Raw genomic sequence first — 27500 nt, forward strand, 5'->3', positions numbered from 1 at the left:
AAGTAATTATCCTTCTCTCTCCTCCATTATAGTCAGGATTTCAGTCCTGTGTGTATTGGTGTAATGCAGCCTATACAGAAAACACAGCTGCTGTGAGAGAGCCTGGGTTGTTAGGCTGGGGGGGACATAGGGAATTCAGGTAGGAAAATGAATATTTAATGGCTTATTACACCTTGAATCAGATTGATGAGCAGAGAGAAATGTATAAGGGCATTTGATGAATTTCAGCTACCCACCAAGAGGCTAGAACAACAATAACATTAATTTATAACTTGACTGTAGGGTCTGTGTATGAATGCTTCTCGGGAGAGTATGACGGTGACATGTGCTCTTTAAAAGCTAAGGCCTCCCACAATGGTTATCTCACTTATGGGTGGATGGTGGTAAGCCAGCTATCCCTTTGGGTTTCATATCTCAGGGGTTTTTTCATAGAAGGGATATTGGTAGAAGGGATTTTAGTAGGACAGATGGGATTTCGGTAGCGGGGTAGAGGGGGATTATAGTAGAAGGGATATTGGTGGAAGGGTAGAAGGAATTTTGGTACAAGGGATTTTGGTTGAAGGGTAGAAAGGATCTTGGTAGAAAAGATTGCGATAGAAGGGATCTTGATAGAAGCTTAAAAGGGATTTTGGTAGAAGGGTAAATGGGATCTCGGTAGAAGGGTGGAAGAAATCTGGGTAGAAGGGATCTCGGTAGAAGAGATATGGAAAGAAGGGATCTTGATAGAAGAGTAGAAGGGATTTTGGAAGAAGGGTAGAAGGGATCTCGGTAGAAAGGATCTCGGGAAGATGGGATTTTGGAAGAAGGGTAGAAAGGATCTCGGTAGAAGGGATTTTGGTGAAAGGGTAAAAGGGATCTTGGTTGAAGGATACAAGGGATCTCGGTGGAAGGGTAGAGGGGATTTTGGTAGACGGGATTTTGGTAGAAGGGATCTTGGGAAGAAGGAATCTCGGTGGAAGGAATCTCGGTGGAAGAGATCTTGGGAAGAATGGATTTTGGAAGAAGGGTAGAAAGGATCTCTGTAGAAGGTATTTTGGTGAAAGGGTAGAAGGGATCTTGGTGAAAGGGTAGAAGGGATCTCGGTGGTAGGATAGAAGGGATCTCGGTGGTAGTATAGAAGGGATCTCGGTGGTAGGATAGAAGGGATCTCGGTGGAAGGGATCTCGGGAAGAAGGGATCTCGGTGGAAGGGATCTCGGGAAGAAGGGATCTCGGGAAGAAGGGATCTCGGGAAGAAGGGATCTCGGGAAGAAGGGTAGAAGGGATCTTGGTTGAAGGAATTTTGGTAGAAGGATAGAATGGATCTCAGTGGAAGGGTAGAGGGGATTTTGGTAGAAGGGATCTCTTTACCGGAGTTCCTGCACTCCAACCATGGTTGCATGGCATGGTGACAACAGTGGACCAGGCTTGCTTCATTTATGTTGAAACTGCCACTTGTAGTCCTCATCAGAAGCCCTTGCTGACAATGTTTAGAAGCACAGTTGTGAGATGGGAACAGAACATTGTCACTCTATAAAAGGAGATGTCTGAACAAGGACTATCATGGTAGGATCACCATGGTAGAGGTACTTTAAATACAGCCTGCGCTGGATAATGAATGTCCGAATAATTTTAATGCAAAGGAAAAAAAGAAAATAGTTTTACTTCTTAACTGATCTTATGGTTTAATTGCATTTTATAACCATATTGTTGTTTTTTTTTTATTTTTTTGTGCACAGGATCTGCCTAAGGGCCGGTTCACACAGGGGGCGATGCGAGGCGACACCGACTTGCCTCGCCGTGACCTGCCGCGACCTCAGCGGCGACTTGCAAATGACTTCTGTATAGAAGTCAATGCAAGTCGCCCCGAGGTCGCCCAAAAGTAATACAGGAACCTTTTTTCTGAGTCGGAGCGACTCGAGTCGCTCCTCTCAGAACGGTTCCATTGTACAGAACGGGGGTGACTTGTCAGGTCACGGCGAGGCAAGTCGTGTCGCCTCGCATCGCCCCCAGTGTGAACCGGCCCTAAAGGTAACATTTTTAATGTAGTATACCGTACCTTGTATAGTAAAATAAAAATCGGGGCTGATAAACCGGTTTGGGAGTTATTATTAGAATTATCAGTAGTAAAAGTGGTATATTTTTTACCAACTTGTATTACAGTCAGAGAACCAAATGGAGCTTGCTTGAGAGACGCGCCCTTTCATGTCAGCAAAAATAAATGGGAACTTTGCATTTAGATGATTCAAAAGCTGGTACAAGCTAAAAAAAACAAAAAAAACAAAGGTTAATGAGGTACAGTATAAGGGTTATGGAACACCATGGGGCTATTTGGTGAGGAAGCTGGGTTGGTGTAAGGGAAACAGGGTGATGGGGTATGGTGTAATGAAGGGGTCTCAAGCTTGCTGGCCCTCCAGCTGTTGCGAAAATACATATCCCATGAGGCATTGCAAGGCTGACAGTTACAAGCATGACTCCCACAGGCAGAGGCATGATGGGACTTGTAGTTTTCACCACAGCTGGAGGGCCGCCAGTGTGAGATCCCTGGTATAAGGGTTGCATGGCGAAATGAGGGTGCAGTGTGAGGAAGCTTGGTGATGGGGTGTGTAGTGTAAGGGTTGCAGGGTAACCCAGCTCCTCACTTTGCACCCTTTACCCCTTAAATCCCATTCCATGATGGGATGGGGTGTAAAGGGTGACATAGGGTTGCAGGTGGAGGAAGCTGGCTGATGGAGTTTAGGGTAAGGGTTTCAGGTTGATATGGGGGTGCTGGGGTATGGTGCAAAGCAGTGGTCATCAACCCTGTCCTCAGGGCCCACTAACAGGCCAGGTCTTATGTATTATCTTGGGGAGATGCAGACTAGAAAACTGCAATCATTGAGCAGCAAATGATATCACCTGTGATGTATTTCAGTTATCTTGCAAACCTGGCCTGTTAGTGGGCCCTGAGGACAGGGTTGATGACCACTGGTGTAAAGGGTTACCAGGTAACATGGGTGGTGTGTAGTAAGGGAGCTGAGCCATAGGGGGTGCAGTGTCAAGATGACATGGAGATGCAGGGTGAGGGGCTGGGTAAGAGGGGGTGAGGTTTAAGGGTACAGGGTGAGGAAATTGGATGACGGGGAGGGGTGTAAGGTTTGAAGAGTAATATGGGGGTGTTGGGAAGTTGATTTTGGTATAAGGGTTTTGCAGTGACATGGGGTTGCAAGGTGAGGAAGCTAGGTGATGGGGTGTATTCTAAAAGTGATATGGGGTGCTGAGTGACAGGGTAAGGTGTAGAGTTGCATGGGGATATGGGGTGCATACTAAGGGAACTGAATAACAGGGGGTGTACTATCACATTGACATGCTTGGTTGAGGAAGCTGGGTAAGGGTTACAGAATGACATGGGTGTGATGGGGTGTAATATAATGGTGATATGGGGTTCTGAGTGACCATTTAAGGTGTAGAATTAAATGGTGACATGGGGGTGCATAATAACTGATAAATAAGGGGTGTCACGTTGACAATGACATTTCGGGTTGAGGGAGCTAGGTAAGGGGAGGTGAGGTGTAAAGGAATGACATGGGTGTGCTGGGTGACGGTGGTGCAGTGTATACCTTACATTTCACCACCGTCATCCAGCACCCTCACCCCCATATCGCCATGTAATCCCATACATGGAACCCCCCCTCTCACCCAGGTTTTTCACCCAGTCTTGACGCCCTGTCACACCCCATCACCCAACACCACCACGCCATATGCACCTATTTTCAAAACTGATTTTTACTGTACATGGCGTTGGAAAAAAAAAAAAAAAGACAAGAATTGATGAGTGCACAATGCATAGTCTGTAATGGAATCTTCATTTCCACCACAAATGGTCAGGCTTTGTTTATTGGCCACACTTGTAGAACAGGTGGCTTGGATAGCACAACAGGTGCTCTTTTTGTCTGTAGCACAGCTGAACACAATAACACATCTCTTTCGCAACTCGAATGAAGGGGGATTCACAAGGGTGCACAAGCGTCGTGACAGCTGCACAAGCGTGTGATTTAACCCCTCCGCTTCCCCTTTTGCTCTGTGAAAAAAATGTTTCCAACAAGTTGGCGTGACTTTTGACGGCCATTTGACGCCTCTTTATTCTCTCTCTCTCCCCGCAGGTGACGTTCACCAAGCGCAAGTTTGGCCTGATGAAAAAGGCCTACGAGCTCAGCGTCCTGTGCGACTGCGAGATCGCCCTCATCATCTTCAACCACACAAACAAACTGTTTCAGTATGCCAGCACCGACATGGACAAAGTGCTGCTGAAATACACAGAGTACAACGAGCCTCACGAGAGCCGGACTAATGCAGATATTATAGAGGTGAGCTCTTAACTGTATTATGCAAAGAAAACGGTTGGTCTGAACATTCCTCCGATGTTCTGGAATGTTCTCTGAAGCAGAGCCATGGTGGTCCTTCCTCGATCTCCTGGTGCTTTATTCTAGGAGACCTGAGAATAGACTTGTAATGCTAATGAAGAGAGGGGGACATGTCTGACCAGGTCTATTGAATTACAGCAGCCATTGGGAAATGTAGTTCCAAAACATCTTGGGTGCCAAGGTTTGCCATCACTGCTCTAGAGGTTGCTAGGGGTTCCATGAGCTGCGGGTTGATTAGATGTGCCTGCATTGTTCTGGGGTCAACACCACTTGGCAGAGCCAGCTGTAGTACACCATTGATCTTTTTATCTATAAAAAGGAGAGAATTATTTTCTACTGATCCACCAATAAATTGCTTTAGCAGGTGTTATCTAAAAATTATTTCATGGGTTGCTCCGAGGTAAAAAAAAAAAATTAAATTAAAAAGGCTTTATTGCTGAGTGCCTTGGACAACCTAGTCATACTCTCTTATTCATTGACGAAGAGAGGGGCCGTGGCTGACTGGGCCTGTTAGATTAGAGTTTGGGCAACCTGGTCAAACTGTGTTGCCTATTGGGGAAGAAAGTTGGCATGTCTGGGAAAGAGAGGAGGTGCGTCTGGCCTGTTAAATTAAAAATGCCCCCTCTTACAGGATGGCCAGAATGACACCCTTGCAGTCGTTCCGCTGGCTCTTACAAGTGGCATTGGACCTGGAAATATGCAGGCACCATCAGATGGAAGGTCACCGCTCAAGGAACCCCTAGTGACCCCCTGAGGATCCCTAGGGTTCCAGGGAACCCTAGTTGAGAATGGCTAGTCTAGCATCTACCGAGCATTAAAAATTGGGAATCAATAGAAAAATTGCCACTTGTTGGTGGCCAATGAGAAGAATAGTCAAAATGCCACCTTTGCAGGCAGCCTAAAAAAGAACTGTTGTTCTGCTGGCCCTGGTGGCATTGACCATGGAACTATAAAGGCACCATCAGATGGGAAGTCACAGCTCAAGGAACTTCCTAGCCACCCCTCGAGGATCCCTAGGGGTTTAGGGAACCCTAGTTGAGAATGGCTGGCCTAGCATCTACCAAGCACTAAAAATGTATTGAGGATTAATGGAAAAAATCCTTTGTGTTGGCGGCCGGTGGGCAGAATGGTCAAAAGGCCACCTTTACAAACATCCTAATGTTGCTCTGCCAAGTGGCATTGGACCTGGAATTATGCAGGCACCATCATATGGGAGGTCACAGCTCAAGGAACCCCTATCCAGCCCTTGAGGAACCCTAGTTTAGAATGACTGGTCTAGTGTCTACCAAGCACTAAAAATTGGGGATCAATGGAAAAGATGCCCATTACGTTGGTGTCCAGTGGAAAGAATGTCCAAAATTCCAGCCTTACAGACAGCTTAAAAAAAAAGTTGGTGTTGTGCTGCTGGCTCTGGCAAGTAGCGCTGGCCCTGGAACTATGCAGGCACAGTCAAATGGGGAGGTAAATCAGCCACCGCTCAAGGAACCCCTAGTATCCTCTAGAGCAAGGATATGCAATTAGCGGACCTCCAGCTGTTGCAGAACTACAAGTCCCATGAGGCATAGCAAGACTCTGACAGCCACCAGCATGCCACCCAGAGGCAGAGGCATGATGGGTCTTGTAGTATTGCAACAGCTGGAGGTCCGCTAATTGCATATCCCTGCTCTAGAGGAACTCTAGTTGAGATTGGCTGGATTACAGAATGGCACTAAGTAGCCTGGTCAAACTCTAGTGCCTATTGAAGGAGCGGGGGGGAAGAGAGGGGGAGCCTGACCAGGCCTGCTTAGAATAGAGTTTGGGCATCCTGGTCAAACTCTGTTGGCTATTGAGGGGGCCTGTTCTTGGTACCTATCACATTGCTCAACCATAGGTAGACACACAAATGCGAATTCTTTAACAGAAAAGGGGAGCCAAGCCTATGAAAATGGTTGTTGGTACTATGCCTATTTTACGGAACATCTACAGTACTTCTGTAACTTCAGTTGGGCTTTATATCATGCCAAGCTGTCTTCTCTCATCGGGCAGCCTCGGTACACAAATCTTTATTTGTTGTCTTACAAAAATAGCAGGAGACATTTTTAAAACCAGGGCAAGCTGAAGACAGGGCGCCGTTGTCAATATTTGCGTGATTTCTCATAATTATATAGTGCTACGTTTTTGGGTTGTGGGAAGAAACTGACATAAACACGGGAGGGTGGTGGTACAGTCCATGCAGATGGGTCCCTGCTGGAATGCAAACCAGGGCCCCAGCTCTACAAGGAAAGCGTGCTAACTACTTATCCACCTTGTATAGTTCATGTCAATTTTTTTTTTTTTTTTTAACGTGTATTTATATTTTTGTGGATGTATTTCTCCTAAAATATTTTTTTTTAACACACCACTGTTGGTGTCTTGCATATCCCATAAGGTAAATAAATGGCCTGACCTTGTCCGGGTTCTATGAAGGTCCCCCAGTCATTTTGGTTTGCATCATGGCAGATCATTTTTAGAGTAGGTTTACCGCATAGGATTGTGGGAGTTTTATAGAGGGCCTCAATACCGCTTTCAGAACGACCACGCTTATCATGAACTTTGCCTGTATTTATTGCATCTGAAAGTCGGGTTGACGTTTTAAAGCCCGATTTTTGAATTTTTAGCTGAAAACACAAGCTGGGTTCATCAACACAAAAAATATTTATGGTCTGAGCCCTGGTTCACACTGCTGCAATGCGGGAAACGTTTCCCGCACCACATTGCAATCTCATGGCGTCGATTAGATCTGCTGCGGTTGTCAATGTTTGATTAACGAAACAGATTGCCAGAATCGCGTCGCATTGGGGGTGAATCAGATGCAGAAAAAAAAGGGTCCTGCACCATTTTGGTGCAGATGTGTTTTGAGCCGTATAAAATGTATCGCTCAAATCGCCCCGCACAGACATCAAATGTGATGCGCACAGGAATGCTTTGCGATTCGTGTGTGAATCACATGTGGTGGTCCGTGTGCATTAGTGGAAATCCAGGCTCAGTCTCAGACTAGGAAAGCCTATGAAGGACCCTTGTTCTGTGTGGGAAAGCAGTGGTCTCTTAGCAGAGATTCTACATGCCCCCCTCTTCCCCACCCCAACTCCTAGAGATCTAGAATCAGCAGGGAGCACGACCTTTGCTCATTGCAGGGCTATAGGTCTGACTCGGCAAGGGACATGTCAGGCCTTTGCAGAGCGACCACTGCTTCCATGCAGAGAGCAAGAGTCCTTCTGTTTGGTGTTCTGGCATGGGACAGGCTTTTTTTTACTGCAGAGAAAGGGTCCTTGCTCTGTGTGAAAGCAGTGGTCTCTTCTCGGAGGTTCTACATGCCCTCCCCACCTCAACTCCTAGAGATTTCCAATCAGCAGGGAGCACAATGTTTTCTGATTGCAGGCCAATAGGTCTAAATCAGCAAGGGACATGCCAGACCTCTGCTGTGAGACCACCGCACAGAGAACAAGAGTCCTTCTGTTTGCTGTTCTAACCCTTGCTCTTTGTGTGGAAGCAGTGGTCTCTTCGCAGGGCTTCTACATGCCCCCCCCCCCCCCCCCCCCCCAACTCCTAGAGATCTCCAATCAGCAGGGAGCACAACCTTTGCTGATTTAAAGACTATAGCTCTAACTCAGCAAGGGACATGTCAGGCCTCTGCAAAGAGACCACCGCACAGATAACAAGAGTGCTTCTGTTTGGTGTTCTGACCCTTGCTCTTTGTATGAAAGCAGTGGTCTCTTCGCAGAGTTTCTATGTGCCCCCCTCTTTCCCATCCCAACTCCTAGAGATCTCCAATTGGCAGGGAGCATGACCTTTGCTGATTGCAGGGCTATAGGTCCGACTCAGCAGGGGACGTGTAAGACCTTTGCAGAACGACCACTGCTCCTATGCAGAGAGCAAGAGTCCTTCTGTTTGTTGTTCTGGCAGGGGACAGGCTTTTTTACTGCAGAGAAAGGATCCTTGCTCTATGTGTGAAAGCAGTGGTCTCTTAGCAGAGCTTCTACATGCTGCCCCCCCTCAACTTCTAGAGATCTCCAATCAGCAGGAAGCACAACCTTTGCTGATTGCAAGGCTATAGCTCTAACTCCGCAAGGGACATGTCAGGCCTCTGCAGAGAGACTACCGCACAGAGAACAAGAGTCCTTCTTCTGTTTGGTGTTCTGGCACGGGACAGGCTTTTTTACTGTAGAGAAGGGTCTTTGCTCTATGTGCGAAAGCAGTGGTCTCTTTGCAGATGTTCAACACGCCCCCTCACCTCCCTTAGAGTTCTCCAGTCAGCAGGGAGAATGCCCTTTTCTGATTTGGAGGCAACGTTGAGCCTCTGCAGAGAGGCCACTGCTTCCGCTTTGCTGATCGCAGAGCTATAGGTCTGATTCAGCAGGGATCATGCCAGACCTCTGCCGAAAGACCACTGCTTCCACACACAGAGCAAGGATCCTTTTCTGTGGCTTTCTGACGGGGGGACAGGCTTTATTACTCAGGCTGTGGTTGCTTTTTGAAAATAACGAACTGTAAGACATGGAACATCTGTTTTAATGTACCTGGAGTGTATTCTGCTGACTTAAACTGAAAGTTCAATTGGGCTTTAAAACGTCGGCTGGAATTTCCTGTGTTGGGTAAACTGATTTCCGACTCTCATATCAGACGTCCAATAAAGATTACAGGGCAATACACCTTTGCTTCTTCTAAACAACCTCTATGCACACATTCATGGATGCAATAAGTAGAACATTTTCACTCTCTTTTTCTAGTATACTCAAAGTTTATATTTATTGTGTCCGTGGAATGTGTGCACAGCGATCGTTTTTTTTTTTAAAAGAGGTATATCGCCATGTAATGTCCGATATGAGATTCAGAAAGCAAGGAAAAGCCAATTTTAGGTCATGTCGGAAACTCCGGCTGAAGGTTTAAAACACGTATATGAGCTTTCAATGTAAATCCGCAACATACATTCCCTGCACCATCCAAAGGTGTTCAAAGTCTTACAGTTCAGTATTTTTTTTTAAAAAAGCAGCCACAGCCCCGAGTAGCAAAGCCTGTTCCCTGCCAGAAATGCCCTTCTTCTCTGTGTAGAAGCAGTGGTCTTTCTGCAGAGGTGTGACAGGCTCTCTGCTGAGTCAGACCTATAGCTCTGCTATCAGCAAAGTGGATGCAGTGGTTTCTCTGCAGAGGCCCGGCGCTGCCTGCATTCAGCAAAGATAATTCTCCCTGCTGACTGGAGAGAACTTGGGGGGGGGGGGGGGGTTGCCGCCTGTTAAGCCTATAGATTTGCAATCAGTACTGTGGATGTAGTGACCTCTCTGCAGAGACCTGAGGTGCCCTCAATTGAGTGAGACCTAGAGCTCTACAATCAGTGCCACGGATGCAGTGGTCTCTCTGCAGAGACCTGACCTGCCCCCTATTGAGTGTGACTTAGAGCTCTGCAATCAGTGCAGTGGATACAGAGACCTGAGGTGCCCTCAGTTGAGTGAGACCTAGAGCTCTGCAATCCGTGCCGTGAATGCAGTGGTCTCTCTGCAGAGACCTGACGCGCCCTTCTTTTGAGTGTGACTTAGATTTCTATGCAGAGGCACCACATGTTTCCTAATGAGTTGGATTGTATATCTGCAATCAGAAAGTAGAAGCAGTGGTCTCCCTGCAGAGGTTGACCTGCTCCCTGCCGCGTGAGACCCATAGCTCTACAATCAGCAAAGTGGAAGTGGTGATCGCTATGCAGAAAGCCTCACACGCTTCCCTAATGAGTGAGACCTACAGCTCTGCAATCAGCAAAGTAGAAACAGCAGTCTCTCTGCAGAGGTTGACCTGCTCCCTGCTGAGTGAGGCCCATAGCGCTGCAATCAGCAAAGTGGAAGTGGTGATCGCTATTGAGAAGCCCCACATGCTCCGTAGTGAGTGAGACCTATATCTCTGCAATCAGAATGTAGAAGCAGTGGTCTCTCTACAGAGGCTGACACGCTCCCTGCTGAGTGAGACCCATAGCTCTGCAATCAATCAAGTGGAAGGGGTGATCACTATGTAGAGGCTCCATGTGCTTTCTAATGAGTAATACCTATAGCTCTGCAATCAGCAAAGTAGAAGCAGCGGCCTCTCTGCAGAGGTTGGCCTGCTCCCTGCTGAGTGAGGCCCATAGCTCTGCAATCAGCAAAGTAGAATCAGCGGCCTCTCTGCAGAGGTTGATCTGCTCCCTGCTAAGTCAGACCTATAGCTCTACTATCAGCAAAGCTCTTTGGTGATTGGAGAGCTCTTGTGGGGAAGGAAGGAGGGGGAATTGCATATTGGACCTTAGCAAAGAGGTTACTGCTTACACACATAGAGCAAGGGTCGCAGGGTACAGGCTTTTCTACTCAATGACTGACATTGGAAAGCTTTTGTTTTGGTGCACCTGGTGGATTTAACCTCTTGGCGCTGAGAGTACGCAAAATATGCGGCCTCTTGGTGGGTGGGCCTTGATGGCGAGAGGCCGCAAATTCACGTACCTAAATGTAAACAAACGTGCCGAGAGCGCGCGCCCTGCAGTCCCACTGCTGGACAAGGGCAAATGCCTCGTCTCCTACCTGGTTGGGTTCATGCCCCCGCAATATGCACTGAAAAAAGAACACCAAATGCACTACTCCCTTTTTGTTTTTGTGCCAAGAGTGCGTGCCCTGCGTGCTCTCTGCACAGTTGCCGGCACCGGATTGGGAGCTTTCCGATCATGTGACCGCTGTGACAGCCAATCACGACTGTCACATGATCCAAAACCCCACCCTGGAATCAGAATCCCCTTAAAGGGCCGGGAGGCACCGGACTTTAAGACTGGAAATAGTTAACAATCTTAACAATATGACTTTATGGCCTTTGGCGGCCTTTGCACGGTGGCGTCATAACCCAGCAGTGTGACACGAGCTCGCGTTGTGGGGTGACACAGGAAAAGGACAGGGCCTGGGGGGGAGGGGGAGAGCCATCGTCGCTCTTGTCTGAGGATAACGCCAGAGCCCCCGTCCAGCAGAGTAATTAGCCCAGATAGCGTCCATTATGGGTTTTAATCAGCACAGCCTTTTAGAGACAATTGGCTTGATACCTTCTGCTTCCAATGCTATCGCTGGCAAGGCAGCGAGGAGGAAAACGTGTTATTTTAATGATAAGAGAAGCCAGCGCCAATCCAGAGCGGGTTTTATCTGCCAGATAACACGCCGATTAGGGCTCGGTGCTTGTAGGGTCTCCAGGGACGTTCATGGCTCCTTGCCTTATAAAGGAAACTGAGGTCTATCCGGAAGGAAAGTTCCGTATTGTGTGTTATAAACCTGGAAAAATAACATTATGTTTTTCTTTTGTTTTGTTTTTTAATAAACTTTCATGAAAGCGCCAGGGAAATTACTCCGAGAAGCTTTTATTTATAGCCAGCAGGCGGCGATTTCGTCGGCAGAGACCAGATTCTTGTGAGACTGTTTGTAAGAATGGTAGAAAAAGGTGACGGTTCAACGTTACTTGAAAAAGCTGGGGGGAGGGGGGGAGGGGGGGATTCGGAGGTAAAAAATTATAGACTGAAAGAACAAGACGTGACACTATTGGTTGACCTTACGGTTGTGTTCACACCAGGTGTGGTAGGACTGCGTTGGGCGGCTATTGCAGCGCAGTCCCACTGCTGGACAAGAGCAAATGCCTCGTCTCCTACCTGCCTGGTTTCATGCCACTGCAATATGCACTGAAAAAAGAGCACCGCATGCACTACTCCCTTTTTAAAACATTTTTTAAACACAGTGCGACACAATCCACAGAGGAAAAGATTACAGCGCACACAGCAAAAAAATATAGCGGTCCTCCACTATTCATAGAATGAAAATCCACTGACTCGCACTGCGCTGTGGCAGTAAAGCCTAATACAATGACACTGTGTGACCTTTTAATAAAGTTTAGAAAGAAATAGAGAGGGTGAAATGCCACACTCCAAAAAAATAAAACAACTCTGGTGTAAAGGGAAGCAAAAGCAGCTTCAGCCCGACTCCTCCTAAGCCACACTCAGTTTGGCGTTTCGTCCAACTGGCAGGGCTTAGTCATGAAACGCATCGGACCGTGGCATGAGAGGAGATTTTTCACCCAGTGATCCTGCCAGTAACACACTTGTATCACCACACTGTAACTATGAAGCAGCACAGTTGTCACCCTGGAACAGGAAGTGTGTAGAGATTAAAGAACATTGCCCCGCTTCCCCCTCGCCTTTGCAAATTTTCATAATATAGGGTGAAGGTGTGTTGTTTAACAAGGTAAGCAGGACAGGGATGAAAACACTGTACAGCACAGAAGACCCCCCCCACCACCACCACATTCTATTCAGTGCCAGGATACCCTTTGCTATGGTGGACATGCACGTGATGCCACTGGGTTGCCTTATGATAGTCCTATTCCAGCTCTTGTGTTGCTGATGTTGGTTGGTATAGGTAATGGCCCTGTTACTCCAACTGGCCGGCCAGCTTGCCATGCAGATAAGGCGCGTCCTCCGGCAGCGTACTTACACTAAGGGAGCGTAGCGTATTGCACTCCTCCTGCTGAGTCTGTGACATCCGACTTCGCTCCAGGGATCGATTCCTCTAGAGGGATCAGGTCACCTAAACCTCAGCATTTTTTATTTTTTTTAATGACAGTATCCAAGCCTTGCCTGAAAGGAAAGCGTTGATAAAGGAAAGCTCTATCTTTGTGCAGTCCATGTGACTGGTATCTGGGGCTGGGCTCATACAGAGCAAAAGCTCCCAATATAAGCAGCAATGGGGCACAATTCCTTCCTTTGACCCAAATGATGGGGCCATATTTCCTTTTTCATTAGTAGGGGCTATACCATTGCACGCAAAATCACGTGTTTTGCCTTTTTCATTAGTTGCGCCCAATGACACCAACAATGGGGCACAATTCCTTCCTTTGACACAAGTAATGGGGCTCTGGCATCATTATTTGCTCCCAATGACACCAACAATGGGGCACAATTCCTTGCTTTGACACCAACGATGGGGCCCTATCATCATAAATTGCTCCCAATGACACCAACAATGGGGCACAATTCTTTCCTTTGAGACCAACGATGGGGGGGGGGGGGGGCACATCATCGTTCGTTGCTCCCATTGCACCAACGATGGGGCACAATTCTTTCCTTTGACACCAACAATGGGGACCTATCATTAATTGCTCCCAATGGCATCAACAATGGGGAACAATTATTTCCTTTGACACCAATGATGGGGCCACATCATCGTTAGTTGCTCCCAATGGCACCAACAATGGGGCCCTATAATAAATTGCTCCCAATGACACCAAAAATAGGGCACGATTCCTTCGTTTGACACCAAAAATGGGACCCTATCATTAATTGCTCCCAATAACACCAAAAAATGGGGCACAATTCCTTCCTTTGACACCAGCAATGGGGCCCTATCATCATTAGTTGCTCCCAATGACACCAACAATGGGGCATATTTCCTTCCCTTGACACCAAGGATGGGGCCCTATGATCATTAGTTGCTCCTAATGACACCAACAATGGGGGCCACTTCCTTCTTTTGACACAGACGATTGGGATCCTATCATCATTGCTTCCAATGACACCAACAATGGGACACAATTCCTTTTGACACCAACAATGGGGCCCTATCATCATGAATTGCTCCCAATGACACCTACCAACAATGGGGCATAATTCCTTCCTTTGACACCAGCGATGGGGCTCTATTATTGCACGGAAAATCGTTAGCTTTCCCGAAATGCCACAGAAACATGATACTCCTTAGCAGATGGGTGGTCGTGACATTAATTCTTAATGACACCCCCCCCCCCTTCCAATTTGCTGCGGCGCGGCGCAATCTTGCAAGAGTCGGGGACTTCTTTTAAGCGCTTCTTCACTCATAGAGCAGCCCATGGAAATGAATGGGCTGCCGTACCTGTGGTGTGCGGGAATGCGCACAAAATGTGCATGCGCTCTGTCGCACCTATATGGTGTGAACGGAGCCTAAGGTTTTACGACCGTGAACATTGACAGGGAGCTGTCAGTGACCACAAAGCCACTGTGCTGGAGGTTCAAAGTGACCGCTCTTCCAGCATAAACGGGAGACACCAGCTATACGCATATATGTGGCGGCTTGACATTAAAGCCCACCGTTGTGCTGCCATATTAAGAGGTGGAAGTGACCTGATGCATGCAGCCAGTGAAATATGAACTCTCAAATTTCCACTTTTTTTTTCCCCCCCAGCAAAAAGCAGATCAGTGTAATGTGGTAATGTGCAGCCGGGTGTGGCTATGGCAGGGTTAAGTGCGTCCTTGCAGCTTGGAGAAGGTGGTTGTTTTGTGGGCGGTTCCCCGTTCACCCTTCCATCCCCGGCAGCTGGCAGTGAGTCAGCTGGGCCGGTCCACCCCCCCCCTTCCCCATCGCCTAGCACAGCCACGCCAACAAGTAAACCGGAGCTGGCACCCCTCGCTAGTAATTTCCTCCTACAGCCTTTACTCACTGCATTTTCTACCATCTCATTATGGGCACACGGCTGTGCGCTCTTCCCCGCCGCAAGATTAAAGGGAACAGGGCGCTTATTACTCGGCGTAGGGGCGAACTCCTATTTAAATAATTCTCTCTCAGAAGGCCCGGGAGTGATCAAACGTAACATTTTAACTCTATTAGTTTGGAGGTGTGGGTGGAAATTGTTTACCGGCAATGACTGTTTATAAGAAAATATGAACAGCCTTCGCTGTTGACGTAGAGCTGGAATCAGTAGGTTCTAGTCGGCGGGTTTGAAAGATCGTTTGGCTTAGTTGTTACAGGCCCCGGTGGGGAGGTTGGTGCCTGGCACGTTGAATCCATTTAAAGAAGCGCCACGTAATGCCAGCCTGTGGACCTCAGGGGCCAGCAACTTCCAGTCAGGGATACTTGCATAGTCTGCTCGAAATAGACATGTCCACCAAGCTCAACCAAATACATAAATGATAATCCTACATCCACTAAACCCACATTTGATCTAGAGCAGTGGTTCTCAACTGTCAGGCCATGGCCTGCTGCCGGGCTGCAGCCTCCCAGCTTCCAGGCTTTCAGCCAACTGCAAATCCCCTAACCTCCCACAGTTCCTTCCAGCCCCCACAGTGGCCTGCTATGACCCTCAACCTCCCACAAACCCCCGCTTGAAAGCCCACAGTACCACCCAGCTCCCTGGTAGTGCTCCTTAGCTTGCTGCAGAGCCTCAAACAGCCCTCACCAGGCCCTACAGTCTCTTAAAATGCCCCTGCAAAGCCCCCAGCCTTCTGGAGAGACCCCATCCCCTACAATTTGCCCTCAGCTTCGTCTCAAAACCTCACCCTAATACACGGCCCTCAAGTCATCTTCAGTGTTCCTCAGTGGGCATTGAGTGGCCTTACAGAAGGGCCACTCAATGACAGTCTGCGGACCTCAGGGGTCTGCAACTTTCAATCAGAGATACTTGCATAGTCTGCTTGAAATAGACATGTCCACCAAGCTCAACCAAATGCATAAATGATAATCCTACATCCACTAAACCCACATTTGATCTAGAGCAGTGGTTCTCAACTGTCAGGCCATGGCCTGCTTCTGGGCTGCAGCCTCTCAGCTTCCAGGCTTTCAGCCAACTGCAAATCCTGTAACTTCCAGCATTTCCTTCCAACTGCCATAGTGGCCTGGTATGACCCTCAACCTCCCACAGACCTCCTCTTGAGAGCCTTCAGCTCCTACAGTACCACTAAGCTCCCTGATAGTGCCCCTTAGCTTTATCACAAAGGCTCCAACAGCCCTCATGGGGTCCTACAGTCTCTTACAGTGCCTCTGCAAATCTCCCAGCCTCCTGGAGAGTCTCCATTCTTCACAGTTGCCCTCAGCTTCCTCTAAAAAACTAATTCCCATACAGAGCCCTCAATTCAAATTCAGAGCTCTTCTTTGGGCATTGAGTGGCCTTCCAAAAGGACCACTCAATGCCAGTCCATGAACCTAAGGGGCCAGCAGCTTTCAGTCAGAGATACTTGCATAGTCTGCTCAAAATAGACATGTCCATCGAGTTTAGTCAGAAGACAAATGCATGAATGAAAACCCTGCATCCACTGAACCCTAAATCCACTATTGATCTACAGCAGAGTATAGCTCCATGGTAGTGCTCCTTTGTTTGCTGCAGAGCCTTCCAACAGCCCCCACCCGGGCCCTGCAGTCTCTCACAAGTGCCCCTGCAAAGCTCCCAGCTTTCTGGAGAGACCCATTCCCCTACAGCAGTGGTCATCAACCCTGTCCTCAGTGTCCTCTAACAGGCCAGGTTTGCAAGATAACTGAAATACATCACAGGTGATATCATTTGCTGCTCAGTGATTGCAGTATTCTAGTCTGCATCTCCTCAAAGTTATACATAAAACCTGGCCTGTTAGTGTGCCCTGAGGACAGGGTTGATGACCACTGCCCTACAGTTTACCCCTAGCTTCCTCTAGAAACCTAATCCCCCATACAGGGCCCTCACGTAAACTTCAGAGTTTCTCATTGGTCATTGAGTTCCACAACTCCCTCCAAAACCCCTATTCAGAGCCTTCAACCATTTTAATACAATTTGTATTTCCATATTTGTGTATGAACTTTTATTTCCTATCTACATGGAAGGTTTCGTAAAAATTGACCGGGGCCCTGGCCTCAATATGGTTGAGAACCACTGGTCTAGAGAAAGGGTTCCCACCCATAGGAATTTCCCATAGATAAATCAGAAGTCTTAAATACCAAGTCATTAACATTGATTGAAAGCATCTGTGAAGGAAATTCTGAAAACGTGACCTATTTGGGTACTTGAGGATTGAGGTTGAGAACCACTGATTTAGAGGAAGAGGACAAAAAAAAAACCTTTAAAAGTGTGAATTAATTTTTTTCTAATATGGGGTGCCACCATTCCTACCCCCTAGTGCCACCAATATATCTCCCATTGTCCCTATTATGTCCATCCAGTGCCACCATCATGTGCCCCATCAAAAGTGCTTTCCATCTTTTTCCCCTCCATATGCAGAGCAGTGCAGGGAAGTGGCAATGAAGGCTGGTGGTGCTTCTGCCGGGAGGAAAGGCTCCACCAACATAACCCTCAATGATTGTCTCTATTATGTCCATCCAGTGCCACCATCATGTGCCCCATCAAAAGTGCTTTCCATCTTCATCCCCTCCATTTGCAGTGTAGTGCAGGGAAGTGGCAATGAAGGCTGGTGGTGCTTCTGCCGGGAGGAAAGGATCCACCAACATATCCCTCAATGATTGTCTCTATTATGTCCATCCAGTGCCACCATTATGTGCCCCATCAAAAGTGCTTTCCATCTTCATCCCCTCCATTTGCAGTGCAGGGAAGCGGTGATGAAGGCTGGTGGTGCTCTGGCCATAAGGGAAGGCTCCCTATTTGAAACTCCTGAAAGTGTCCATTTTACTCTAGGCTTGCCTCAGATTTCTCCGTTGTTCCCAACTACATCGCCGCTGCAGGTATGTTCTGAAAGGACTCGAAATACAGACCCTCCCCCTGCTTTTTGTTTGCTGAGTACTAGGTGGTGACAGGGTCTGTTTTCTCCCCACATCTAGGATGTCCATTACATTTGGAGCCTCTGTCCGCTTCTTTTTCTGTAGCGCCAACAAACCCAGGTGCCTGAAACATGTTAGAATGGTGCATTGTCTGATCCAGTAGAGTTTATTATTAACCTGGTGCCGCCCACGTAACACATAAGCATGGCAGCAAAAGGGTGGCCTTTACCGCCCTCGTGCCACAAATGTACCACTGGGTGGCCGATGTTTCTGTTCTGAGAGTGCTTTCACGGCACACTCCCAGCACAAAGACCAAGCTGTCTAAGACAGCTCTCGGGCCCCACTAACGATCGGTACCCGATCATGCAACCACTGTACCAGCCAATCACAGTGGTCATGTGATGGCCGATCTTTTCCGCCCTACTGGGCCTTCAACAACTTTTAAAGAGACTCAGGGGTGGATGGAAAAGATTAAAGGGCTCATTACTTTGAACTGCGTTCATCGCAGGCTCAGCATAAAGACACATAGAAAACAACTGTTCTCCATGTACCCTGTTGCATGTGCGTTCGCCAGCACGATGCATAAAAACGCACATGACGCATTGTTGTGCAAGGAATTGAAGTGTCGTTTTTTTGACATTTCGATAAAGCTTTTTAAAAACAAAAAAAAACAAAAAAAAAAACAAAAAAAAAAACGTACACTGCGATATGTTGCAGTAGTACTTTGCACTGCTTCTACCCGACGCACACCCGTGTGCGCGCTATACAGAATATGATGCGCACACAGGCTCTTACAGCCTAAACCCTACTGTGCAGTGAATTATGGGAAGTCAGTATAGAGGTTTTGGATTATTTTGTGTTTTTTTTTTTTCTGTGTCGTGATGTAAAAGGCGAAGGACGGCTAGACAGGGGTTAAGCCAGGTTCTCGCGCTCAGCAGGCGAAGGTGGCGATGTTTAATTAGCACCATTTCCGCCGCCCTCTCCGCCGCAGCGCTCTCGCGTAGATCCATTTAAATTCTGCAGAGTCTTCCAGTTAAAAATGTCAGACCCGAGACAGGCAGGTGTGCAGAGGGGTGATAAGGAAGCGTGAAAGAGAGGTGTGCAGATGGCGAGCGGGGGGAGGGGGTGATCACCCACCTCCGTCCCAGACACCCAAAGGGCTCATTATCAGAGAGGGACACATTGGGACTTCGTTAGCCAACCTTAGGAGCGCAAAAGCTCCTCCAGCAATCTCTACTGCTGATGACAGCCAGTTAGAAGCTCCCTTTCTTCACCATTCATTTCAACAATCAAACTTCCGAATTATAATATGTGAGCCAATCTAAAGCTTGGCCATACACTACACACTCTGATTGTACAATCTCTGTACTGTCTCCTTTATGGTGGCCATACAAGCTTCGATAAATTATCGATTTCCTTTGCAATCCATCTCTTCCTATAGGAATAATCGATCAATAGGCGACAAACTGATCCGTATGCCACATACAGGGAAATGGATTTTCGATCAATAGATAAGTTATTGATTGCATTTCCGTTTCTACCATGTAATCTCATAATCTGATCAATCAAAACACGACTTTTATTTAAGAACAAAGTATCTCCGTGCTGCCTGATCAATTTAAAATGATTGATACTATTTCACCCTGGGGCTGATTGACTACAAATTATTATGAATTGAAGGGAAGTTATGGCTATTCAATCATTTTGATCAGGACCAGGTTTTTTTTTCTGACACTTGTATTTTTTGCTAAAAAATTACTTGGAACCCCCAAACATTATTTATATATATATATATATATATATATATATATATATATATATTATATATCTCTATCTATCTATATATAAAATGAGAGCGAGAGCGCGCAAAATAGAGGTAGATATATATATACACACATATATATATCTCTCTCTCTCTCTCTCTCTCTCTCTCTCTCTCTCTCTCTCTCTCTCTCTCTCTCTCTCTCTCTCTCTCTTTCTATATATATATATATATATATATATATATATATATATATATATATATATATATATAATAGATAGAGATATATCTAACTATCGATATACATATAATCTCTATAATATATATATATATACATAATAAAAAAATATATATATATATATATATATATATATATATATATATTTGTACATAATAATAATAATATATATATATATATATATATATATATACATAATAATAAAAATATACATATATATTATTATAATATAATTTTTTTTTTTTTTTTAGCAGAGACCCTAGACGCAGGGATCTCAAAGTGGCAGGCCCTCCAGCTGTTGTGAAACTACAAGTCCCATCATGCCTATGCCTGCCTGTGGGAGTCATGCTTCTAACTGTCAGCCTTGCAATGCCTCATGGGACTTGTAGTTTTGTAACAGCTGGAGGGCCACCAGTTTGAGACCCCCTGCCCTAGGGAATAATATTGCGGTCGTTACAATTTTTTATGTGTCACTTTTTTTTTTTTTTCGTGCGGCAGTTTTTCCAACGTAATTTTTGGGGAAAAAAATTACACTTTAATGGATTAAAAAAAAACAAAAAAAAAATATAATATATATTTTTTGTATAACGTGAAAGATGTTGAGTAAATAGATACCTGTCACACTTTTTAAAATTGCGCACGATCGTGGAATGGCGCCAAACTACGGTACTTAAAAATCTCCATAGGCAACGATTTAAACATTTCTACAAGTTACCAGTTTAGAGTTACAGAGGTCGTCTAGTGCTAGAACTGTTGCTCTCGCTCAGATGTTCATGACGATACCTCACATGTATGGTGTGAACACTTTTTACAGATGTGGGCGTGACCTACGTTTGCGTAGGGGACACTTCCTTTTTTTTTTTTTTTTTTTTTTTATATTATTAGATTTGTTTTTTTATTACATTTTTTTACATTTTTTTACAGACTTCCTTAAAACCTTTTTTATTTTTTTTATTTTTTTTTAAGGAAGTCTGTAAAACATTAAAAAATGTAATAAAAAAAAAATAAAGTTTTATCACTTTTATTGCTATCGCAAGGAATGTAACCGTCACTTGCGATAACAATACAGCATGAGGGGGTCCTCTTTATGGAGAGTTCTGGGGTCTAAAAGATCTCAAATCTCTCCTCCCCCCGAATGGAGACACAAACTATAGCAGCTCTGTAATCATTAAGAGATCATTAAATGTTATTTCTAATTACACGCTGGGCAGGAACCTGAAGGTGACCCAGTCTCAGCCTATTGCAGTCTCTCTATACAGCAGTGCTGGAGGGTTTATAGAAAGAAGCAGAACAAGGAGCCAATCGGTACATGGTCTAGCAAGGAGCATGCTGATAGGAGGAGAAAGCAGAATAACAGAGAGATGAGCTCATCGCTGTGCTGCTTCTCATTACACTGTCCAGTCATCAGAGGTTGGGGGCTCGTCCGGGACAACCTGAGCTCAGAGAAAGTAGGTTGAAACATGCTGGGCCCTCAAAAGGCTGACCAAGTTGACTAAGCTCAACTTATTTTTGTTTTTGCTCAAGACCCGCAAGGCTTATACTCGCCTCTCCACTAATTATCAGGAGTCTGCGGGACCAGCGCTCCAGATCATGTGACAACCAATCATAGTGGTCATGCGATCCGCTGATCTTTCCTGCACCCCCCCCCCCCCCCAGTGCTAGGTACTAGGTTTTAAAGGAACCCTGGGTGGGCAGGAAGGGGTTAACGCGTCTAGACGGCATGCTAAGGAAGAGTCTATCGAGACGCCAAGAGTTTTTGACAAAACCGGAGTCTTTCTTTAAGAGCGTTCTTTGCTCCAACCAAGGGGAAGCTGGGAACGTTGCTGACGTCGGCTTAAAAGAATTTTAAGCCACAACATAAAAGACTTGATCCCAATGCCGCGTTGACAGCCGCCGGTGCGTTCAGGAAAAGACACAGAATCGCAGCTAATGATTTAAAGTGTTTGTTCAAGGCCTTAGTCACGTTTCTGCTGGCTGCAGCCTCCCCGCATCTCTCAGAGAGGCTTGAATGTCATTGTTTGACCTTTCTGGTGTCACTTTATCTACCAGGGCCCCCTCCCGGCTGCCCCCCTGGACATAACCAGCCGACTGCCTGGGAGGGGGGAGGAGGAGGGCTGTCAGACAACCGGGACAGCGGTGGGGTTTATCTCTTCCTTTTATTTGAGCATGAACGGAAGAATTGTATTCCTATAAAGACTTCTAGTGATGGGCCACTTAAAAGATGGTCTTCTCCATAGGAGTGAATTGGGTTCTTCTGTGCATGGGCAGGAAAGGTGAAGTACTCTCCGGGAGGGTTTGCGGCAATGGCTGTGGGGTTCACCGTGGGGGCCTTACAGTGTGGATCTGGCAAAAGCGTGGAAAGGTGAGGTTTTTAAACTTGGGGGTGGGAATAAAGCACAACTCAAGCCAGAAATAATTGCTGCTTCTCCATTCACTGTCCAGTCATCAGGGGTTGGGGGCTTGTTCCGGGACAACCTGAGCTCAGAGGAAGTGGGTTAAATGAGGCTGGGCCATCAGACTAAGAACATCTAGTGGCAGAAAAAAAAAAAGTACTGTGGGGGGAAATCTCTAATCCATTAAAAATAAAATAATAATGCTGCAATATTCAGCTTCAATTCAGAGATTTCCCCCCAAAAATACATTTTTTTTTTGCCCACTAGATGTTCTTAGTCTTATGGCCCAGCATTATTATATAAGCGTGTTTTAACTTTGGTGGAGGTGGGGATAGATCAAAACTCAAGCCAAAAATAAAAATAGCCCATTAAAAATAAAATAAAGTCAGCTTTTGCGGTAATATTTATCTTCAATTCAGAGATTCCCCCGCGTTATTTTTTTCTGCCGCTAGATGTCCTGAGTCTGATGGCCCAGCATTATTCAACCCACTTCCTCTGAGCTCCGGGTTGACCCAGACAAGCCCCCAACCTATGATAACTGGACAGTGAAAGGAGAAGCAGCAAAGTGATGAGCTCATCTCTGTCACTCCACGCTCTCCTCCTATCAGCATGCTTCTTCTCAGCGACTGGACAGTGAAAGGAGAAGCAGAAAAGTGATGAGCTCACCTCTCTGTCACTCCACGCTCTCCTCCTATCAGCATGCTTCTTCTCAGCGACTGGACAGTGAAAGGAGAAGCAGAAAAGTGATGAGCTCACCTCTCTGTCACTCCACGCTCTCCTCCTATCAGCATGCTTCTTCTCAGCGACTGGACAGTGAAAGGAGAAGCAGAAAAGTGATGAGCTCACCTCTCTGTCACTCCACTCTCTTCTCCTATCAGCATGCTTCTTCTCAGCGACTGGGCAGTGAAAGGAGAAGCAGCAAAGTGATGAGTTCACCTCTCTGTCACTCCGCTCTCTCCTCCTATCAGCATGCTTCTTCTCAGCGACTGTACAGTGAAAGGAGAAGCAGCAAAGTGATGAGCTCACCTCTCTGTCACTCCACTCTCTTCTCCTATCAGCATGCTTCTTCTCAGCGACTGGGCAGTGAAAGGAGAAGCAGCAAAGTGATGAGTTCACCTCTCTGTCACTCCGCTCTCTCCTCCTATCAGCATGCTTCTTGTCAGCGCATGAACTAATTTGGCTCCTTGTGCTGCTTCTTTTTTCTCACTCTCCAGCTCTGCTGTACAGGGGCTGCAAGAGACCAATACCGGGTCGCCTCCAGGTACCTTCCCAGCTTGTCATTTAAAAATAATATTTAATGATTACAGAGCTGTTTGGGTCTTTTATATCTTTTGACCGTTTCTCGCCCCCTTTGACGTTCCTCTTTTAAAAAATTCTGACCGTTGGGGGGGACGGGGGGGGGGGGGGGGACAGGAAGTTCAGCCAACCATGTGACTACGTTACTTGGCTGTCACAGTGGGTCACCTGATCAGGAGCCAGTCCCGCAGGCTACTACCCTGTTTCCCCTAAAATAAGACCTAGCGTGATTGTCGACGATGGCTGCAATATAAGCCCTACTTCCCAAATAAGCCCTAGTTAAAGTCCTTCTAGGTCTTATTCTCAGGGTAGGGCTTATTTTTGGGGAAATAGGGTGGGGCTTATATTGCAGCCATCACCGACACTCACGCTAGGTCTTATTTTAGGGGAAACAGGGTAATCCTTAAGGGGGCCTCAGGAGCGGTCTTTTACGTCCCGGTCTCTGTGATGGGAGTGCGCTCTCAACCGCCCCAGCGACTCGCGCGTCAGCATTAAAGCCCACCCTTTTGCTGCCACGCGTATATGTTAGACCTTTGTAAATAGGCTTGATTTGCCGTGTATTGCCACCCCCGATTGTTCAACTCTACTTATACATGTCAAACGCCACGTGTGGCGATCAGCATCGAATGTTATAAATGGTCCGCTGGTCGTTCAGAGGTCCAAAAAGTGTTAACTTTGTTCCCGTACGTGACCATCCTCATGTCATCGGGCACCGGCCCATCCCCATCCTCGGACTCTTAACCCCTTACCTCTCCGGTGTTGGCAGCTCCCCCCCCCCCCCCTTAGCTGCTGCTATTCGCGAACGAATAAACAAACCTGTTTTTAGCCGCTGTGCCGCTCTGTGGTTTGTGCGGTTGCTTATAAAGTAACTAAATAGCATTAATAAAATTCGTGGTTGACCATCATATTTTCCAATTTTTTTTTTTATTTTCATTTTTTTTTCACATCGAAATGGCACTTGGAACTCTCATAACGAATACATTTATGGAGGCGCGACCCCCATGAATCCACGTTTGTCAGCATATTTCTATCACAGGGCCCCCCCCCCCCCCGTGGGCCAAAGATAACAAGTGGGAACCGCTCCGCTTGACGTAACCACGGCCATTTTTCTGATCGTAATAGAGGAGCGAAACAAATTGGATGCGACTTGCTGACTTTGAAATTGAGAGGCGCTGAAGCTGGAGCCCTCTGGCGGAGGAGGGGGGAGGGGGGGGGGCGGGTTGTGGCAATCTGATGCGGGATTATGGGAATCGTAGTTTATGGGTCTTGAAAAATAAAAATAAATATGTGGTGCTAACTCAAAAATAGAAAATAATAATAATAAAAAGCGTGCTAAAGCTATAAAGTGACTCCTCAAGTACAAACTATTTTCAGCATAAAAAATCAATAATGATCATATAAACATCTAATATAGTGCAAGCATATGAACAAAGTGCAAACAGATCCTCCAAAAGTGCAATAAAAGTCCAAAAAAGCCAGTAAAAACTCCAACATATAGGAGAAACAAGTGCGTGTGTGTAAAGCAACCGAATGAAATCCGCTTCATCCAATTATCACCATCCGCGGTGCGCCACTCATTTGCCCCAGCCTCTCATACAAAAACCCCCATGGGTCAAATAAAGCCTTGGTATAAAGCAATGGATCCTCAGCAATCGATCGACTCCCACAGATATCCTCGGCACCACCGGTACCGGCGTAAATTCCAGGCTCATCAGATGTAATAAGTCACGCAACAAAGAGAAGGAGCTCCATAGTGTAATAGTTCAATTCCAATTATTCAAAAAAACATAGTAACTTCCAGCTTAAAATTCGTATGAACAGCTTCTGTAGGGTACTTCCAGAAATGACGACACCTGGCTCCATCCCCGACGCGTTTCGTCACTGAACACGTGGCTTCATCAAAGTGTGAACGTTTAAGTCTCTTTATCCTCCTTTACCTAATAAATGTGTAAGGGAATGTGATTAGCATCCCTTCCTAAAGCGGAATTTCATGTAAAAAGTCCAGCTGAATCACTTACTCCCTCTCCCCAGCCTGAGGTACAGTTTGTTTTTTTGGGGGGGGGGGGGGGGGGTACCAATTTTTTTGTACCCGCTCCCACTTCCGCAATCCTGTCCCCTTGCCCATTCCTGCAGCCTCCTGGGAGAAGTCGCATGTCGTGGCATTCACGATGTGCCATGCATGCCCACTGGAGAGATGGCCAGGGTTCTCCAGGAAGCCACAGCCAGCTCCCGTATCCAAGATGGTGGTGCAGCGGTAAGAAGAACTGGAAATGGCAAGACAACGCAGGACCCCAGGCACTGGTAAGTATCTAAGTTTTAAGTCGGCAGCTTCGGTGAAACAAACTGAAGTTCCCCTATAAATGCCTATTTCTGTTGTCACATCCTGTCCCGGTGACCCCACAGAAAGAATTGAGAAGGCGTGGGTGTCGCTGACACACGAAGACCCAGAGAGCAATAAAACACAACTGATGTAATAATCCAGTAGTCTCCAATCTTTCCAAAGGGCCAGTTTACTGTCCTTCAGATTTTAAGGGGACTTTGCCCAGTGGGAGTAGAAAATGGCCCAATATCAATGTATATAACCAATGCCGTATCGTTGATATTAGTGGGAGGAATGGTGCCCCATTACTGGTGTCTGTGGAGGAATAGTCCAAATCGCTGGTGTCAGTTTGAGGAATAGTGCCCCCTCATTGGTATCAGTGGAAGGAATAGTGCCCCCTCATTGGTATCAGTGGAAGGAATAGTGCCCCCTCATTGGTGTCAGTGGAAGAAATAGAGCCCCATCATTGGTGTCAATGGGAGGAATAGTGCCCCGTCATTGGTATCAGTGGGAGGAATAGTGCCCCATCATTGGTATTAGTGGAAGGAATAGTGCCCCATCATTGGTGTCAGTGGAAGAAATAGTGCCCCATCATTGGTGTCAGTGGGAGGAATAGTGCACCATCATTGGTGTCAGTGGAAGGCATAGTGCCCCATTGTTATTAGTGGAAGGAACCATTGCCCTATCATTGATATCCATGGAAGGAATAGTGCCCCAAGGGCCGGACAATGGCAAGCATTCAGCCCACAGGCTGCAGTTTGGAGACCGCTGTTTTAATCCTCCACCCCTCTACTGGATGAAAACTGCTCATGGCTGTACACATGACACAGCTGCTATGCTGTGCTTCGTGGCCATGGCAAAAATTAAATGGCCTGTGGCTTTAAGCTGGTGTTTGGTCGCCAAACATAACCAATGCAAGGCTATGTGTCTGCCCTGCAACCACATGCTATGCATGCGATTGCCTTCCCACTGCCTGTCAAATGCCTCTGGTAAGTGATCTGGGTGTGGATCCCTTTTCAGGGGAGTGGCAGTCCTTTCGAACGAGCCCTTATGGAGTTTTGCAGTTGCTGATCAGTGCGCCTATGTTACACCCCCCCCCCCCCCCAACATCCAGTGTGCATGAGGACCAACATTGTACGTGTGTGTGTGTGTGTGTGTGTGTGCATATATATATATTTTGGCCTTTTAACCACTTGCCGACCGCTGCACGCCGATATACGTTGGCGCGGTGGACAAATGGGCATACCTGTACGTCCCCTTTAATCGGCAAGGGCTAGTGGGCACGCGCCCGCTGCATACAGCGGGACCCACCGACTCGATGTCCCCCGGTGTCCCGGCCCATCGTTTCACGGAGCCGCAGAATGGGGAGATGTAAACAAGGCATTTCCCCGTTCTGACTAGTGACATGACAGAGATCACTGCTCCCCATCATCGGGAACAGTGATCTCTGTCATGTGAGTGGTAGCCCCTCCCCTCCCATTTAGAATCACTACCCTAGGACACACTTAACCCCTTGATCGCCCCCTAGTGGTTAACCCCTTTCCCTGCCAGTGTCATTTACACAGTAATCAGTGCATTTTTATAGCACCGATTGCTGTATAAATGACAATGGTGCCAAAATAGTGTCAA

General features: G+C 46.7%; 1 protein-coding gene across 9 annotated transcripts in view; it reads left to right on the forward strand.

Moving 5' to 3' along the window:
* Positions 1 to 27500, forward strand: part of MEF2D (myocyte enhancer factor 2D) — a 290869-nt gene that overhangs the window by 206613 nt on the left and 56756 nt on the right. For all 9 annotated transcript variants that reach the window (XM_077464178.1, XM_077464182.1, XM_077464184.1 and 6 more), the window contains one exon: positions 4121 to 4324. In XM_077464178.1, the coding sequence (XP_077320304.1) occupies positions 4121 to 4324 (204 nt within the window). The remainder of the gene's footprint in view (positions 1 to 4120; positions 4325 to 27500) is intronic.

The sequence above is a fragment of the Lithobates pipiens genome, unplaced genomic scaffold (assembly GCF_037356315.1).
Source record: "Lithobates pipiens isolate NorthernLeopardFrog02 unplaced genomic scaffold, aLitPip1_a1.2 Scaffold_30, whole genome shotgun sequence".
Lineage (NCBI taxonomy): Eukaryota > Metazoa > Chordata > Amphibia > Anura > Ranidae > Lithobates > Lithobates pipiens.